Genomic DNA, 20,132 nt, shown 5'->3' with positions numbered 1-20,132 from the left:
AGAGATGTTCTTAGCATATACCCCCTGCAGCTTGCCTTAAGAATTAGGCAACTTATTAAGATTAGCGAGCTGAACATGCGTTTTCACACTGCCCTTATGGGCACCTTTCCTTACAGAAAACATTTATAAAGACACGCCTGCTAGTGACAGAAAGGAACTTGCCACTCTCATCTCAGGTGACATCACAGATATCAAGTAGGAGAGACTGACAAAGCAAGCCCACTTTGTTTCCAGGGATTCAGAGACAGTGTTTAGCCTACTATCAGCCGCCATATTTATCTTTGTATGAGACACTCAACTAAGATACGTGTATCACTTCCAAATTACTATCACTGCTAGAAAGAACGGCCTGAGTAAACTTTCCTTTCTAGAAAGAGTAACAGCAGAGAATCCAGAATCATGGCCCCCTGTGTGGTCATTAATGGACGCTGCAGTGCTAAGAATGACTTACACATGGACTGAGAACTTTGTTTTGTAAAGGGCCATGTAAGTTTCCTGGACCACAGAGCCTCTGACACAATAACTCAACTGCCCAAAAGCCACCAGGAGTGATGTTAAAAATGCATGCAGTGTATGCAAATGAACACCTATGAATGGAAAGCAAAATCCAGAACCTGCACTGCTTCATTGGTCATCAAATATGCTTTTGAGTTTTCAACCACTTAAAAACTTCAAACACTTTCTTGGATGATGGGCAACGTAAATTGAAGTGGTATGCTGGGGTTAGCCCATGAGCCAGCCTCTGCTAATCCCTGATCTAGGCACAATTGCAAGCACATCTTTGGCTGTCTGAAAATCAAATGGAGCTGTAGGAAGGGAATCAGTGTGAAAAACAAAATATTATCTGTATGACTGCCAACAGGAGAATGGTCAGGTATGAATATTAAAAATTGTGTTGAGGGGACTGGAGAGATGGCTCAAGAGTTAAGAGTACTGGCTACTCTTCCAGAGAACCTAGGTTGACATGGCAGCTCACAAGCATCTGTAACACCAGCCTTAGGGGACGCAGCACCATCTTCTGACATCTGTGAGCACCAGACATGCATGTATTGTACAGACACACAGGCAGCCAAAGCATCCATAGACATCCATACCAATGAGATAACAACTTGAAAAAGATGTCACCCTCTCAGGTACCAGCACCGCCCCCCCTAAGAGTTATGGTAAAAGCTTAAAGAGATGACATTCAATATTCATCCAGGTTGTCCTGAATGGTAGGATTCCTTTCTTTTTTCTGGTTGAATACTATCCCACCATGCACATACGACACAATTTTCATTCATTCACACACCAGTAGATGCTCACTTATATGGTTTCCAAGTGAACAATATAACGACAGCAGGAGCACAAGGGGCTACCAGAACTTCACTTTACATAACCAGAAGGGGACCATCACACAACGTTCTGATGTACTTCATTCATTATACCAGGCAAGTGGCCGCCCACCACGCTCTATCTCCAGCTCTTTCCCTGTTTTCTACAGGATTTCCCTATCGTACTAAGCTGCCCAGGCTGACCCTGAATGGAATCTGGAGCTGAGGCTGGTCTTGAACTTGCAACCATCTTGCTTCAACACCTGAAATAGCTGGCCTTATGGGTCACCAGGTCTGACTCAATTTTTATCTTCTTGAGGAAACTCCTGACCGTTTTCCACAAGGGTTGGATCAATTTACATTGTTCCAACAGTACAGAAGGGTCTCCTTTCTTCTAGGTGTTCTATATCACCACATTGTTAACCTCGATAATACATTACTTTGCCAAATATACCTTAGTTAAGTAGGAAGAGAAAAAAAAATCCCAGCCAAGTAAAGCTGAGTGACCTGAAAGTTCCACAGAGGAGGCTGTGAGCTCTGTGTGTGGTGACTTTCTGGCTGCTTTTATCAAGTGCTGGGTGTTTAAGTTTCTATTTCTTACCTGCCTAGCAACCTAGGGTAGCAAACACTTCAAACTTTGCTTTCTATACTCAGTGCAAAGTATAAGGTCAGGCATGTAGTTCACATGCAATGAGTATTATCTAAATTTATTGGTGACATGGAACCCCACATGAGCAGGGTGGTGGTGCTGGTGCTGGTGGTGCACACCTTAAATCCCTGCACTTGGGAGGCAGAGGCAGACAGATCTCTGTGAGTTCAAAGACAGCCTGGTGTACAGAGTGAGTTCCAGGACAGCCAGAGCTGTTACAAAGAGGAACTCTATAACCGCCCTCCCCAAAATAACAACAAAACCCCAAAAACAAAAAAAAAAAAACAAAAAAAAAAAAAAAGGAAAAGAAAAAAAGAAAGCCCATATGAGATTAAAATGAATAAAAAATTCACAGCATTTACATCCCATAAATTTGCTTGCTGAAATTAGATTGTTTCTAAAATATTAAAAAAATACTTAGTATCTTTTATATACCATAAACATATCCAGTAGGTTTTATACGTATCCTTTTGTTCCGTGTGCAGTATGTTACAGTTATCTTCCACACCAGAAGTGAGAACAGGACCAAAAACAAGTGCTAAAGTTATGATGTGACCTCTCTTATTTTTAGGAGCCATAGCTCGGCTTTTTCCCCCCTTCAAACTATAACAAACTATCTGTTGAAAACGCAAAAGTACTCACAGGGTGTAGGGAAAAAATTCCCATTAAGATGAGACTGGGTACCCAGCCACCCCAAATCCCCCACCACAAGAATGTATTGATAGCAATCTTGTGTTGAATACTTTGATGGGTAGGTGGCATCCCTTGAGAAGCTTTTTTCAAAATTGAAATTTTTAGAAGAACATCACAAAGAGAGAATCTTGAAGTAGCCAGAAGGATCAGGAGCACAGAAGACAAGGTCTAGACCGAAGTTGTTGAAACAGAATTGAGGTGCGTTGTTTTGTTTTTGTTTTTTTCTTGTTGCTGTTTTGGTTTGGTTTGGTTTTTCAAGACTCTGTGTTACCTTGGCTGTCCTGGACTCACTTGTAAAGCAGGCTGACCTCAAACTCACAGAGATGTGACCACCTCTGCCTTCCGAGTGCTGGGATTAAAGGTGTGAGCCACCACACCCAGCTTCAGAACTGAGTTTTGGATGGACTTAACTTGTAGTTAAGTAGATGGCATCTACTCATTTGGAGTCCTTGGTATAGCTTCAGGCAGCTAGAAGGACAGCATCAACAGCCTCCGGTCTGGCTAGTTGAGCTGTTGTCAATCTTCTGTATCCAAAACACAAAGGGAAAGATGCTGGCAAGGCCAGCAAGTTTTGTTAAGTTGACTAAACCGGCTTCTTCAAATTTCCTATTTGAAAGGTGAATTCACTCAACAGTTCTTTTGGTTGAGTTTCTACAGGAGGCGAGGCACTGTTCAATTGTGAGAGCAAATGCAGGAATGCATCTGAAGAGGAGCTGGGTGGACGTGGAAGCATTGGGCTTTGAGCGGGGAGGACAGTGGATACTTTCAAAGGTTATGGGCAAATAATATCTCTGTTGAATGTTGACTTGATAAATATTGTCCAGACTTTTGGAGGCACACACCTCTGGAAAACAGTCCCATTTGTTACTTGTCTTTCTTCTCAACCCCATGACAGAGACAGATGTCCAGCTGACACACCAACAAGCAGAAGCAACAGGAGGGAGAGCAGTGTTGGACTAAAACCAGTCTCCAGAGAGGCCTTGAGTCTGCACAAGTCCTTAGAAACTACAGAACTGCTCACCGGTACTTAGTTCAAGAAACTGAATGCAATTAAAAAATGTGGCTAAATATAAGTCTGGTGGTTTGGAGGAAGGGAAGATTTAGAATTTAAACTTATCCATGTTTTGAAACTTTCACTATGGTGTATTTCATGAATTTAAAAAACTGAATTAAGAGGCCAGAGCTTACTTGGACTGAGGATTATTTTTGTTTCCCAGAAACACAGACAGATACTCACACACACACACACACACACACACACACACACACACACACACACACACACACACACACACACACACACGAGAGAGAGAGAAAGAGAGATATCTGAGTCAGAGATACACATTTTTTAGAGTTCAGTTGCCTGAGGCTCCATTTGTATAAAAAATTAAAAACATTTCAAAGTAAATTCAATTAGTAAATGTATACTGCCCGAATAGACAATCCTAAATGTAATATACTGAACATGATAGTTTTATGAGAAAACCAAGTTAGAGATAATATATTTTTATGTTTCTTTAAGTAGCAGAGAGACTTCAGAGCCATAAAGAGCATTAACAAGATACTGAATATACTTAAATTTTTCTTCCAAAAAAAAGTGTTATTTTTTTTTTTTAACGTGAGAAATGTAAGCTCTTTTTAAGTAAGACTTAAAGATTCCTGGAAGTGTTAAGCCCACATAGTTCATGGAAACTGCAGGGAAGCGGCATCAGTGACTAATATTTTGTTATGTATGTATGGGGGGAGGGGAGGAGAAGAAATTGACAGAGAATAAACTGCAGCCTTCTAGAGGATCTAGTGAGATCAGAAGAAGACAGAGAGCCAAAGGGTGATAAAAATAAAACAGCCTACACTATTTACTTTAGATCCCAGGAGATTACACATGATTCTTTGCTTGCTGGCACAGAGAAAGGTCTAGAAGGACAGGATTTGTTTGTCACCTCTAAAATGAGGGTTCTGATTGTCACCCCTTCTCCTCTGCACTCTGGCTTCTGAGGATAAACATGGCAGCCTACATCAAGCGCACTTGACATTTTGGTTCTTAAATGCAATGATGTATTTGACTTCAAGGACCCCTTCTGTTATTACCAGCTTCCTATCCATGCCACATGCGATGCCAGCATCTTTAAAGATGTTCCTTGGGTTTACAGCTTGGCAGTGAGAACTCACATGTCCAGGGTTGGCATGCCCAGATCAGTTTAATGAAATCCTTTGATGGAAAAACACATCCTGCAGAGCCTTATAGATTATCTTAGATTTTTCTCCACCTAAAGTGATTTGTCACAGAATATAAAAAGCAACACACTCAACAGTGTCTTACAGAAAACATGGCAGCAATCCCCAACTCAGGTTTTATTGTTTACAGCTTATGTAGTAGTGTTTCAATTGGCCTAACAATTAATTTGGTGGTTAATATTTCTGAAACTTAGCATCTACTGAGGACTTATTCTGTGCTTGAGTTTTGCACTTGAAGTATAATTCACTGACCATCTAATTTACCTATTAAATGAATACTTTTTTTTTTTCTAAAGTAAATTTCCTCATTTGTACAACCCTCACCCAGTCTGAGATGATTCCTCAAATTCTTTATAATCAAACCTTATTGCCAAACTCAGCCTCAGGCAACTTCTGAGCTACATCTTGTTGCTTTGCATTTTCTAGAAACTCACATAAAACAAAAGTCTGACCTCTGTCTACTTAACACTATCTGAGATCCAGTCACACTATTGTAAGTAATTCATTCCTTACTCATAAGTAGTTTTCCACTGCATAGACAGTCTGTATTTAATTTATCCATCTACTTTAAGACAGTGTGTTGGTTTGAACAGGAGTGGGCCTCATAGGTTCATAGATTAGGGAGTGGTGCTACTTGACAGCAATTAGGAGGTGTGGTCTTGTTGAAGGAAGTACGTCACTCGGGGTGGGCATTGAGGTTTCAAGGGCCCAAGCGAGACTCAGTGTCTATCTTGCAGCTGCCAATAGATCCAAATGCAGAATTCTCAGCTACCTCTCCAGCACCACGTCTGCCATACTTCCCGCCATGACAGTAGACTAAACCTCTGAATGCAATGTAAGCAAGCTCCAACTGAATGTTTTTTTTATGAGTTGCCTTGGTCATGGTGTCTCTTCACAACAGTAATATATCACTAAAACAGCCAGAGTATGATTGCTGGGTCTCATGGTAACACGCTAACACGTAAACAGCCTGCCAAACTACTCCAAACTGGCTGTACCCTTTTATGCTCCCACCAGCACCCTATAATCATTTTCACTTTTTCCACATACTCAACAATTCCTTGATATTGACAGCTTGGTACTGACAGTCTGGTATCGACCACCTTGGTAGACAGTGAAACTTAATGTGTCTTTAATCTCTGCTTCTCTAGTGGTAAGTCATGTCAAACATCTTTAAATGGACTCATTTGCCATTTGTCTATGCTGTTTGCAAAGTGTGTATTCAAATCTTTTGCTCATTTTGAGTTGAAGTGAAAGACTTCTTTGTATGTGCTGGTTACATGGCCGGGTACATAAATACTTGGCAAATACCTGTTTGAGGTCTGTTTGTTTACCTTTTGTTTTTTTAATGGCACCTTCTGAAGGACAAACATTTAATTTTGATGACATTCAACTTGTCTTCTTTTGTCTCTTAATTTTCACAGCTTTTGTTTCTTATCTAAGTATTATTCTGTCACCCAACATCTCATTTCCTATTCCTAGGGAATTTCCTATTTTGTTAAAATGTTTGTAGATTAGTCCAAAAACTTATGATCAATTTTAACTGTTTTGTTTGTGTGTGTTTGTGTGTGTGTGTGTGTGTGTGTGTGTGTGTGTGTGTGTGTGTAGAGTTCTATAAAGACCAAGGTCCAAAATTTCCATATGCAAATAAAATTGTTCCAGAGCTCCTGTTGAAAAAACCCCACCTCTCTACTGTATTGACATGCTTGGTGGAAATCAATTGACCACACCCAAAGATAGTCTTTTCTTGGAGCTTTTCTTCTGCTCCTTTAAACTAGGAGATGACACACTCTCTTAATTACTGTAGTTTTCACAATAAGCTTGGAAAAGAAGAAGATCTGAATCCCTCAACTGTGTTTCTCTTTATTGTTTAGGCTAATCCATGTCATTTGCATTATCACATAAATTTTTGGTTCCATAAAAAAATACTCTGTCCAAAGTTTGGACATAAATATATTAGAGCTATAGGTGTGATTAGGAAAAATGATCTATACTGAATTAGTTGCCTATTTTATAAACGTGGTATATATTACAGCAACATAGATCTTTTATTTCTTTCAGGACTATGTAGCTCTCAGTGACTAGGTCTTACAGCTCTTAGGTTAATTTTACACCAAACTGTGTATATCATTTCTTTTGATGTTAACATATAAAATTAATCTTTTATAGTCTTTGTTTTAAGCATTTAGGAATTAATTCTTTTACCTATTTTACATTTGGCAACCTTGGTAATCTCACGAGTGTTCTCGCAGCTTTCTAATAGTTTCCAAGTCTCTTGAACACACTGACAACTCCATACCTTTTTCATGAATTCTGACATTTGTATACCATTCATCCTGATGGACATGGCACTTTGCTAGTGCACAGCATCAGGGCCCACCAGCTAAAGCCCAGTTTCAATTGCAGTGAACGGCATTATGTGATCATCTTTTAGGAGGGGAAAATAAAGTGGTGCTCTCTAATAAACATGAGTCCCAGAAACATAGGAACAACAGGCCGGAGATAGGAACCACTGGGCATGCTCAAAATAGAGATTCCTCAGCCACAGGGAGGAGGTCCTTACTGGACTTAACACATTCGTAAACCATAATAAAGGGCAAAATTTAAAAACACACAATGACATGGTAAAAACTATCACAAAAATCATCTAAGATACAAGATATCCTCAGTGATTTAATATTTCCAGCCTTTGAGAGCACAGTTGCCTTCATGATAAATACCATTCTGAGATATATATATATATATATACACAATTCAACTCAAAAATGTTCTATGTAACATAGACTGAGTGTCCACATGTGGGGAATACAAGGGCTTCACCTACGCTTAGAAGGCTTCGGAGCAATCCCCACGGATAGACCTTCATATAGAAGTGGCTTCCTAACGCACACACGATAAACAACAGAGCAAAAGCTTCTTTCTTCTACAAGTTCTACGTTCACTTCTCTCTCTCTGTAGAACACCCTTCTCAGCTCACATTCCCGAGTCCCAGTGGTCAAACCCACTGCTCAGGAAGCCTCTGGCTCCATTATTATTATTTTTAAAAAAAAATTTTTTTTTCTAGATTTCCTAGTAGCTTAGAAGCCACTGCAACAACTAGGGCAGGCTTTTTCTTCTTGATTTGCTCTGCTCCTGAATACCAGCCTGAAGGCTTGAATGCTATAACAGAAAGACGACTGTACATAAATAAGGTGCACACGAATGAATGCAAGAATCTCGCTCTGAAATACAGTTTTCAATGAGTTAGGATGAGAAATGCCCAGGAAGACGCAAGAAGAAAGGATATGAAGATTTCTGAGTGCAGTAATCTAGGCCTTTGCTCTTCTTTTTTACTTCAGAGGCAGTCATGGTCAACCAGAGAACTGGCCATCAAGGCATTAAACTGTGAACCTGAGACAAAACTCAGGACCAGGCAGAAGAATTCTACCCCTTACCATAAGATGATTCAGATTATATCAATATAAAATACTTATAGCTTGGGTTTAAGAGCCTAAGAAAGCATGGGCATGTTTCTGTGGAAGACGATACACAGCGAGAAAAACAGCATCACCATCAAAAACGGTTTTCGTTATGTCTTGAGTATAAATGCTTAATAGATGTTTTGGACTCGGTTAATTAGAAAGGATTTTAGTAGGCTATTTTCAGAAACAAACATAATCATAACCTCTCCTGTGCTAGGGGCAATATGCAAAACCTTCAGTAATCACCTACAGCTACAGCAAGCCAGATCAACTCGATAGCGAGCAAGACAGCTATCATGTACGGCTCTGATTCTCAGCAAATTTATAGAAGAGCATTTGCCCACAAAATTTCTGCTACATGCCCTTCCTAATCTATTACAAAAAAATCAACCTCTTAAATTGCTCAAATATACCTAGTAATGCCTTTGAAAGTGTAATTAGCAAAACTCTGGAAACAATGTACATTACTGAGAGCCAAGGGATTGGCAACTAAGAGCCTATAGCCTATCATCTTTTATTGGATAAAGTTTTATTCAAACACTGCTGTGTCCATGGCTGCTTTCTTGTTACAGTAGTGGTGGGTTTGGGCAATTGCCACTGAAATCATATATGGCCTGCAAAGTCCTAAAAGATCTACTGACTGCCCTTTACAGAAAGTCTGCCAACACCATGATAATAAAACACATTTAAAATAAGACAGGAAAACTTCAAACAGGATTAAAAAAAAAAAAAAAAAAGCAAGATATAGTATTTTATATATAATATAAACAAAATTATGTAAAACAAATAAACAAAAATATAGAAAACATCCCCAGAAGTTTTGGATGGTGGAGATATGAGTGACTTACTCACCCTACCTGTTTTCCCCAAGTTCTAAAATGACCTTACATTTCTTTTATTCTGAGAAGACGAAGGAATACTGCAATTATTACATTAACTCATCTCTCTGTCTTGCACACAGTGGGTGTAACGACACTGACCTGTCTCCCCGCCGACCCCTCCCCACAGGAGTGCTGAAGTGAGGGTTGGCAGGAAAAGCCCTGTGCAAGTCAAGTACCTTATGCTCGTCCCGAAGGTGACTGTCCAGTTCCTCCGTGAGCTTGGTCTCATAGTAGCAGAGCTGGCACTTGTAAGGTCTCAGTTCATTGTGCTTTTCTATGTGCTGCTGGAGGCTCTCGTCACTGGAGCAGGTGAAGGTACACTTATCGCAGCGGAAAACTACTCCCTGCAAGTATTTTGACAGTTTGGAACGGCACACTTCAATGGGGACAACTCGCTCTTCTGTGGAAACAAATTGAATGGAGAGATGGGCGTTTTTACTGAGAGAAATCAGACGTTCTTTCTTCGGAGTTAGAAGAAACAGACCTGTTCAATTCTGATACTTCTTGTGGGTCTCGGTCTGTGAACAATGCACGCACGCACGCACGCACAGGCACATTCTTTCTCCCTGACTTCCCCAAATGACATAGAATCTTCTGGCACAACTGGGAACTTTGAAGACCAAAAGAGTCTACGTAGTTAATCCCAGGAACGATGTATAAACAGATGTGGGCCGGATGAAAAGGTGTTAGGTAAATGCTGAATGGAGGCGAGGAAGGCGAGATGCACATGGAAGTGACTGCCATCTTTACGACATTAATAACCACTGACAAGAACCGTCTAAAGACCCTCTTCAGCAAGTGTAGTGATGGCAGGGTGCCCAGTGTCTCTGAGAGAAGGAAATGGATATGAACTGGGCACCAATGTGCCACCACTGTGTTTTACCTTCCAATGACACCAAGGCTAGAGTTACTCCCATTTTCAGAGTAAATAAAAATGAGGAACAGCACCCTGCCAGGATCTCATACGTGCTCAGCAAGAGCTCTATCACTGAGCTACATCTCCAGTGAGGAACAGCCATTCAAAATGTTCTAACGTTCACAAACAACAGACACTGCAACTGACAGAGCAGAGATGTGGATCCTGGTTGGCCTCACTGCTGCTTCCATTCCTGGTCCAGCCTAGAACATTTTCTTTGGGCTGCTCTTCTCCTGTCCCGAAAGCAGAGGGATCTCAAAGAGATCAGCTACTGCAGAAAGCAACCAACCCACACCCTCAGTTTGCAAGTGAAATGTGCTGTGGGTAGCACTGAGGGAGAGATGGGTGCCCCACCGGAACCATCGAAGATTTGTGCCTTTCTAGAAAACTCTGTAAACTGATTGCCACAAGAGGAAGAAAATGCCTAGCTGGAACGCGAGGACTTGGGTGCCTTTCGCGCTCACGTACCAAATGCTGTTGGGCTGGAAATGCATGCGCTTGTGTATTTTGCACTCTCTCACCCTTGTGTTTAACTGCTCAAATTAAATTTCACACCAGTCTGCCCAGAGTATTGGCGCACGTGCCAGATATCCATAACTGGGATAAAATTAAAATCTGTGCTATATTTGCAAGAATCAAATATAGCGCACGTTTCCATGCTGAGTCTGGCTTTCAGGAGACTCTGAAAGTTTACAAATGGACGCACACAACATATATTTATATTATTTAGAAACAGCAATGTATTATTAAGCCAGAAAAGCATGATTTTATTCCCAGAGACACTGAATAGTCTTTTGCCCGCTGATGCGACTGTCTCCTCCAGTCTCGCCTTTGTTATTGGCTGCATTCAGACCCCAGGGAATTTCCCCCACTGAACATCATGTCTTCATCTCAACCACGACATTCTAACTGCAGGGCACTCAGCTGCCTTGGAGGCCTTGAGTGTAGCGCCTCATCGGCCAGCAAAATGCTGGGCAGAGAAAGTGTGGAGGGAGATGCCTACAACATACTCCCCAGAGACCGAATGCATATGTTATTTTCCCTATACAAAGAGTCAGTTGCTTATTTAGAAATATAAATATTTTTAAACCAAAGTATAGCAGACAGCTAAGAAACACATGATTATAAAGTAATCCACACATTTTCTTAGAATAGCAAATGTTTAACAGTCTTGTAAGTTATTCAGTTCCATGGTTTCGTGTAAATGGAAGGGGGAAATGTCTTGGCATAAATTAGTTAGCCTGAAGGAGTCCATGCTAGTATTTTCTACTACTCTACTCCTGGGTTTCTCAAAACGGTAGCATGACTGACACCTGGGGGCTAGGCAGAAGTCTTTGCTGTGGCACATGTCCTGTGGATTGTAGTATGTAGCAGCTTCTTCGGTCTTCCCTCACCAGATTCTTCTAGCACTCATCCCTGTGACACCCCAGGATGCCTGCAGGGTAGTGCATGCTTGGGAGGCTTGAAGGACTGGCTGGGAACAATTGCGTTCAGCATCACTAGGCATGAACTACAGTGGCTCCGACGAAGGCAGACCTGACCAAGAGCCTTAACTGTTGCACACGGACAGATGGGTAGCAGTTGTACGAGGGACCCACTTGCACACTGAGGTTGGATGTCACAGAAAGGGCTGCCATGGACATTTTTGGCACTTCCATGAGGCTGAGGCCCTCCTCCTTCCTCTACACTTGCTCCTGATTTATTCTGTCATCTTTACTGGTTCTCTTTTATTATTCGTTGGCTCTGGCCTGGCCCATCTGCCCTAGATCTGTCATCCTCAGTGGAGATGAAGAACAGCTGGGCACACTTTTCTATGTAACAATGCCTCAAATGCTATGAGGACAGCTATTCAGTCACTCAACAGTCTCTGTCCTGAAGTCAATTATTGGTCCTTCCAACCCTCCCTTTTATGGACCGCCCCTCCCCCTTTCAACTCCTCTATCACCTTGGCTAGCTTTCTGTGCAGTTTCTAACTTCACGATGCATCATTGAGAATTTCACCCAAAAGCTCTAAGCACTCAGTGTCACGCCCTGAAATTCAAATACTTATAGCAATAATAGCTAGTGCCTGACTTTACAACTGATTATAAGTCTGCTATGAGGCAAGCTTTATTAGGTCTTAGTGTTGCATATTGAGACATCAGTTATCGATATTGTTATCATTTGAAGGTGTCTGTGCAATCTTCCACACACAATAAATAAATGTAATTTTAAAAATTGAAAATGAAACATAAGATTTTCCATTTCTAATCTAGGATGAGCTAATATGGACCTCATCTCCTGCTTATTTAAATATATATTATTATTACCTGGCAATCTAGACTAGAATGTTCTAGGCATGGACTGGATCCTGCCTTGGCTATAGGAGCTCATATTTCTATGAGAGTTCTAGGATTACAGCCCTTTCTTGACCTCATACCTCTCAAAATTAACCCAAGTAAGAAATGGCTTGACACTAGGAGGTAGTGATGCGCGGCCTGTAATCCCAGCACTCAGGAGGCCAAGGCAGGAGGATCGCTGTGAGTGTGAGGTTAGCCTGGTCTATAAAGTGAGTCCAGGACAGCCAGAACTCCACAGAGAAACCCTGTCTCGAAAAGCAAAAACCAAAACCAAAAAATGGCTTGAATCATACCAGTTGTGACTCAGCACCCAAAGACAGGTGAAAAACAAACAAACAAACAACAAAAAAAAACACCAGTCCACCACAAAGATGAATTACCAATCTCATCTCCTTTCACTGTGAACTGTGACTCACCACAGTGAGACACGAAACCTGAGAGGCTGGACTCCAGAGTCACCGCTGAAGCACTGTGCCCTAAGGAAGAGCAGTAACAGAGCTGAGCGTGTTGCTATGTTGCCAACGAACCCACTACAAGAAGCTGCAGAATGCCAACTACTAAAGATCCAGCAAGAAGCCTGTGGAGCCCAAAGTCCCCAGGTTAAAACTCCTCTAGAAAGAGAAACTGCAATCTGCTTGAGGTCCCTTCCAAGACTACCTCACGCCTTAAATGAGACAGTGACATAACTGGAATTCCTTCACACCAGCAAACGTCGTGTGCAAGGCATCCACCCGGAGAACTGAGCCCAAGGAGCCATTCACTGCTCTTGTTGGACAACAGAGTGACAAAGGGTGAAGACTGGAGAAATCCACTAAGAAAACAACATTAGTCCAATGTTGGGCTATATATGACCCTATCTCAAAGGCGTGCGGCCAGAGTAGGAAAGAGAAGGAGAAGATGGGTGAGGAAAAGAAAAAGCGTAAGGAGAAATGGGAGGAATAGGAAGCAGATGAGAAGGGGAAGGAAAGGCATTATTATCCTTAAAAGCACCCTAAAATAAAGCCACAAATGAATATATAAGCACAAGCAAGCAGCGCCTGGCAAAGAGGTATTAAGTTTTGACATTAGCGGGTTTCTAGAGAGAGCGCGCGCGGGAATGGTCAGCACCCCTCACAGGCGAGGATACTGCTGGAAGAGACCGTATGATTTCCCTAAACCAAAAGGATACTGTCAGTCTTATTGACTGCCACTCCTCAAATCGACATGACCCTAACCAGACACACTAGGGCAGCTGACGTCATCGCAGGATGCCCACCTTTATATTCCATCAGCATTTGTTTACTAAAGCGGGAAACAGAACCTTGAAGTTAACGCACCAACTGGAGAGCAACCACAGTGGTTACACAGTGGTGTAATCACAGATGGAACTCTTTGTCAAAATGGTTTCAGCCTCATGAGTCAATCTGTGCCCACTCTTTCAGGCTTGCTATAAAGGCTCAAGGCGCAGTTGGGCAAGCTGTGTCTGAGCACTATGCTCCCAAGGGTTGCATACTCCCAGAGAGGAAGTCATGAAGTGTCCCTCGCCCTGTTTATTCCGTCTCTTTCCATTAAAGCTCAACTTCCCTCAGAATAAACTTTGCTGTCTCTTCATTGCTAAACCACCCTATTCCTTAAGGCACCACTAGGTATGAACAAATCCATTGCTCAAAGGAAAACGCACCCAGAGTCCTACCGAATGAGAGAGTTCATGAAACAAACGTCCAAGTTCATCTCATTAAACCTCACCAGATGCTGACGGGTGGAAATCCGTAAGAAAGGCATATGTCTAATGATCCCCTGCTTCAACTGGGCCTTGGCTCAGTTCTTATTCAGCAGGTGTCTGACTGATAGTCTGATTTAAAGGAAATCCTGGCTTTCTATTTGTTTACTAAGTAAAGGTCAAACTTGTGCATCGGTCTCGAAAGCCTCCGGAACACACTTTTTTTCAAGGTCTCCCATTGTCTGCGGGTACCTGGAATAGTCTGATGCCATGCAGAAAATAGGTCTTGCCTCCATTGGCCTTGATGGCTTATTAATAAATTAACACCCCCCCTCCCAGTGCTGGATGACACTACCCCCACTTGGAGCCTCCGAATATGACTATTGGGATAGAGCTCTTGGATGTAATTAAGATGAACAAGGTCCGATTAGATTAAGGTCGGCCTGAAGTTCAATGCCTGATGATTTTGTAAGAGAGGTCACAGGAGTCACAGGGATGAGGCCCTGAGAAGGAGGAGGCAGAAGCTGGCTGGCTGGCACTATAACCTAAGGATACCAAGGAAAGACAGGGAGCTGAGGTGTGACAAGGAATCAAAGTTAGAGTATCACTCGGGGAAGGCAAGTGATCTGTCACTGACTCTACCCCCTCGCCCCATCCAAGATGGTGTTCTTGAAGTTTTAGATGATGCATAGTCATGCTGATAACCACCCCCCAGCCCCCAGCCTATGTAACTAGCAGAGAATACACCATTTAAAGCCACCGAGTTGATAGACTTGTATTTCAATAAACCTAGAGAAAAAGGCTGTAGCCCGTCTTAAGTCTTCCCCTGTCTGGTGAAATGCTACAATGGCTGAGTTTGAAAGCTACCTTTGTCCATGACCTATCTCTTTCCCGGAACATAAACAGGATTCCTGGACATCCATCACTCGCTGTTTTGGATATGCTCTGAAGGTGTTCATCTTGAGGGGGCCGAGTATGGGTTTTCTGTACCCAATTGTTTACAAGCAGCCACAGAGTGATGCCAGTAAGCAAATAACGTGCTTTTGATGAACCCATGAAGTAGTAGTAAGTTCCCTTTGCCATGGGCAGCACATGTCTGGATTAGTCTTCATTCAGACTCCCATGGAAAGGGTTCCTCTCCCCTCCTTCCTCACTTAAATGCATCACTATGTCCCAACAAAAACTGGAGGTGACTCTCCTTGCCAGTAGCAGCTCTGTTTCAGGACCAGTTCAGAGGTTGTTTTTCTTGCCTTTCATCCCAAGGTTTTTAATTAACCGAGGCCTCAGAAACATCTCAAGCTGTAGACCCTAGAGACCAGAGATGTTTATTCATTTGGAGCAGGCAGTGCACAGGTGCAGAAACCTCATCTTATTACTCTGGGATCAGCCCCAGTGTTGATCTGCTAGGCAGGCATTTGACCGCATCAATGAGATGCCCAGACCAGATGCTCTCTGATCCGCCTTCAAGTGGAGATGGAGGGCAGAGTCAGAAGTCGGCAGGTACAGCTGTCTTAGGGCACCCTGCCACCTGTGGGCTGGGGGCCTCATCTTTGACCTCTAGCCTTACAAAAAATGCTGTCTTTGGTTGGACCCAGCTTTCACGGTCTATGGAACACTGAACAGGGTGGCACCAGCTTCCCAAGGGTAAGAGAGTGATGCCTGGGATCAAAGCAAGTGCTGTGGGTCAGACACACCTGGGTCCCAATCCCAGCTTGTTACCCAAGAGTCCTTGGACCATAGGGAAGTTACTCAGTTTTTTGGAACCTGTTTTTGTTGTTTATCATCAGGAATAAGTCATATCAGCCATGTTGGGTTTGATGAATTTACTCTAAGCACTATATAGCGTCCAAGACAGTAAATACTCACTAGCGGCAGCCACAGTATTAGTGCCGTATTTCTACCTTGGTGAGGACAATATTCACATATCCAGAAAACTCTCTCAACAAATGAACAGAAGAGCCCATGGCATCTATGACAGGCAATGGGATGAGACAAAAGAACAAGTTTGGGGCTGACTCTCCACCTTGTGGCTATGGTTACCACTGCTCTCCATATCCCCGTGGAATAGACTGAACACCTCTATATCTATATACCAGAAATCCAAAACTTTGCCAGCAACATCATCATTGGATAAAGGATATTCAACTAACACACTATGTAAATATTCCAAAATCTGAAACACTTCTGGTCTCCAGTATTTCAAATGTTCCGATGTGTACTGCATGTATGGTGGGCCAATACACACTGTATCATCCCTGACTGTTGACTATGGAAATTCCTTCCAAACTTCGGGGTCTAGACTGTAGGAAATTGTTTAATAAACACCTCAAAGCCAGATGATTCTGTTTCCTTCTCTCTCATGGTAGGCAAAGATCCCAAGGCCAAATCTGAAGACATGACTAATGAGAGATGGGGATCTTGTATATTCCAGGCATCTCTAAGCTGTTGGTGAGATCGTTCCTATTGTTGGTTGGTTATACTTCCATTGGCCTCACTTTCTTTGACACTTTCCTTCATTTCTTCACTTGCTTTTAATGCAACAGCTCTTTGGGGATGACTACGAGCTACTTTAAATTCTTTGTGAAATGAAGCAGAACTCCAATAAATACAGTGAACTAAAAGAGTAGAAAGGATACAGACAAGCCAAACCAAAACCAAAACAAAAACCCACAGTCTTTCCCAGCTTTGAGCTTCATACCCACAGCATGAGGCCACATGACACTGCTGTTACCTGTAGTGTGGACAAGGCTGGGTGTAGAGAGCCCTTTGTCAAGTGTTCCTGGCCTCCTTGCAGAATCTTTCCACCTCTCTCTTCCTTAAGACTCAGCTCAGACAAGGAAAGTCATTGAGCTTGTCAGCCATCAAAGCTCTGATCCCACCAGGCAGCAGTATGGGAAATGACTGCAGCCAGCGAGGACTCACCGTGGATGTTCTGGGCACGGGCTCCACTGATGGCCTCCACCCAAGCTGGGATGGGGCACAGCTACCGCAGCACATGGGCTAAGGAGCCAGAAGCCAGGTGACTGAGGCAAAACACCAGGCAGGAAGCTGAGGGCCAAGAATCCCTGCCTAAACACTGCTGCGCAGCTTTTGCCTGGCTCGCAGGTGGTTGGCCCAGCCAACAACCATCTCTCATCTCATTAGATTGCAATGGATGGAGGAAATGGAGCACTGAGGATGTTGGGTCTTCTGTGAGATTTGGGCACATCATGGGCATGCTGGTTAGAGGTAGTGGTTCTGGAGAAATGTAAGCTACTTTATAAATGTCTCCAGCCTGGCATCTGAGGGACACCTGAGCAGGAGAGTAGATGGCACATGCTCTTTTGCACACGTGTGGTAAATACTGGAAAGCTTTCCAGGGTTAGAGGCAAAAGAAAGATGATGAGAAAGAAGAGGAAGGGAAGGAAGCAAGGGAGGGAAAAGGATGGGAAAAGATGCAAAGATCAGCAGACTGCAGGACGAATAAGACTGATGATTCCAGGAACCTTTCTCCGCCCTCCGGCAAGAGGATCTTTTGGCCAATGCTTCCAATACAAAGGACTACCATTGGCTAACAATGTTTTAACTGGATAAGAGTAAACTCAAACAACAATAATAATGATAGTAGTAGTAGCAATAGTAGTAGTAGTAGTAATAATAATAACAATAATAATAGTAATAATAATAGTAATAGTAATAATAACAACAACAACAGCAGCAGCCCAAGTGGGTCAGTCCATGTATGTCTGTTTGTCTATAACCCCAACAACTCCAGGAAGTTGATGAAGCGGGTAGAATCTGAGTCTGAAGCCAACTTGGGCTACACTGAGAGACTCTGTCTCAAAAACACAAAACAACAACAATGAAAGCGAAACCCAAGTGTTCTCACAATTTTCACAAAGATCCCTGCTGATCAGTGGGGATGCGCATTCAAGGACCCACCATTGTGCATCCTGTCTCACAGGAATGATCTTGTCTTACAGAGAGGCTACACAGAGCAACAATCCAGTGCCTATTCCATGAGAATTCTGTCCAGCGGTCCACTTTTGTGCTTTGGGACTCTGCCCCCTTGTCCATTTCAAAGCAAATGCCACTTTGTGCTTTGGAAAGCATCATTTCTGTCTTTGTTTCTCATGCCTTCCTTCCTTCCCCAGACTCACTTTACACAGAACAAGGGATTGAGAATGGGAAATTCCTAACTCCCAGGACAGTGAAGGAAGGGTTTCTGAGAGCCCACCACCCATCCCACGTTGGCCTCCTTCCAGGAAGGAATTCTACTAACAGGAAGGTGTTTTGTTCATTGGATACCAATGGCTATCACTGTGGCTTTTGCCTACAGGAACAAAGCTCAGGGAAGAGGGCAGTGCTGCTGTGGCACGCAGGGCCCACCTTCAAAACATTGCCGTACTACCTCCCACCGGGACCCAAGAAACCGGAGTCAGTCTGAAGGTTACCTCGGTGCAGCACGATGTGGTCGATCATGTTGCGTTTGTATTTGGTGTGATAGAGACAGAGAGGACAGCGCAGGTCTTTGGGGCCTTCCTCCGGGACCGCGGAATGCCCAGCTTCCACGTGCATAGTGAAAGCAGACCTAAGAGAGAAGGGACAGAGACCATGGCAGTCATGGAGAGGTCTTCTGCTGGCACATTTCCCATAGGTGTCCACATGTGGGTCTCCTGATTGAGATGCCTAATCTAAAACTGTTCGTCATGTCTGTGGACCATATTCTCCTTGGCCAGTTCATCCATCAGTGAACATAGACATACAGAGGCAACTGCTCAGAACCTGAGACCTTTGTCACTTGGCTGCAATCAGGGTTTCGTGTAAAAACAAATAAACACCTTAAATACTTCATTCTTGAAAATTAGAAATTGCCTATTAAGCCAGGTCTGGCAGAGCGTGTTTGTAAACGTAGGCTACTCCAAAGGCCGAGGTTGGAGGATCACAAGTTTGAGGCTAGTGCAGGTTAAATAGCAAGTTCAAGGCCAACCTGGACGACTCAGTGAGAACCTTGATGGAGATCAGACATAAGCACACATGTTCATGCATTCTCTCTCTCACTGACAAATACACAGACACAGACAGGCAGAGAGACAGACAGACACACACACACACACACACTCACACATGCATGCAGACCCACAGACACACTGAAATTACTTGCTAGATAATACAAGAGCAAAATCCCTCTGAGGACTACCTTTGTCTCACACTGGGTATTGGAAGGACTGTCATAAATCTTGGCTGATCCATAAACTGCCTGTGTGAGTCTTCACACCCCCGTATGTGAAGGGTGAGAAGAGGTTGTTGAGGTGTCAGCTATGGCGGCTGTTGCCATGTTCCCTCAACTCTGAACCACATCAGTTAGAAAATGGAGAGACAGCCCTGCTGCCTCTTGCCCAACCCATCTCACATTGTCACGCTTGACAAAGCCTCACAGGTCTCATAGAAAACATATAGCGAGATGGTAGGATGGCTCAGAGGGTGAAGGCATTAGTTGTCAAGTCTAGTGATCTGACTTCAGCCCCTAGGACCCACATGATGGAAGGAGGAAACTGATTCCCACAAATGTAGGACTGCCTCTTTCCTCTAACCCCTGTGTACGCATGGGTATGTACACACACAGATAAATGGTAAAAGTTCCTTTTAAAAATGTTTCCCTTCGGCAACCTTTCTCTAACAAGTCCCTTCTCACTTTTCCTTAATACATTTAATTTTCTTTTAGAAGAAAAAAAAGATAAGATCTAGAGTTTAATACACACACACACACACACAGTGGATGCTCTCTGAAAAACAAACAAACAAACAAACAAAAACATGTCCTGTTCTCTGCCTTGGCCAGGGCAGCCCTTTGATATGCCCCACACTGTTTAGAAGTCCACGGGCTCTGACTCTTAAGATGTTCTGCTCTCCCATAACTCTGTACCCCCTTCCACAGCTCCCACCTAGTCTTTCTGAAACTAGCTG

At 43.0% G+C, this 20,132-nt stretch overlaps 1 protein-coding gene across 5 annotated transcripts in view; it reads right to left on the bottom strand.

The window, feature by feature from the left end:
- The window catches only part of Znf462 (zinc finger protein 462), a 141,383-nt gene that overhangs the window by 12,959 nt on the left and 108,292 nt on the right, over positions 1 to 20,132 (bottom strand). For all 5 annotated transcript variants that reach the window (XM_051162140.1, XM_051162120.1, XM_051162145.1 and 2 more), the window contains exons 9-10: positions 18,620 to 18,756; positions 9,409 to 9,632 (exon numbers count right to left, since the gene is read on the bottom strand). In XM_051162140.1, coding sequence (XP_051018097.1) covers positions 9,409 to 9,632; positions 18,620 to 18,756 — 361 coding nt within the window. The remainder of the gene's footprint in view (positions 1 to 9,408; positions 9,633 to 18,619; positions 18,757 to 20,132) is intronic.

This window comes from Acomys russatus, chromosome 2, assembly GCF_903995435.1.
Source record: "Acomys russatus chromosome 2, mAcoRus1.1, whole genome shotgun sequence".
Lineage (NCBI taxonomy): Eukaryota > Metazoa > Chordata > Mammalia > Rodentia > Muridae > Acomys > Acomys russatus.
Note: the sequence above shows the minus strand (reverse complement) of the source record. Positions and strands in the feature narration are given on the sequence as shown.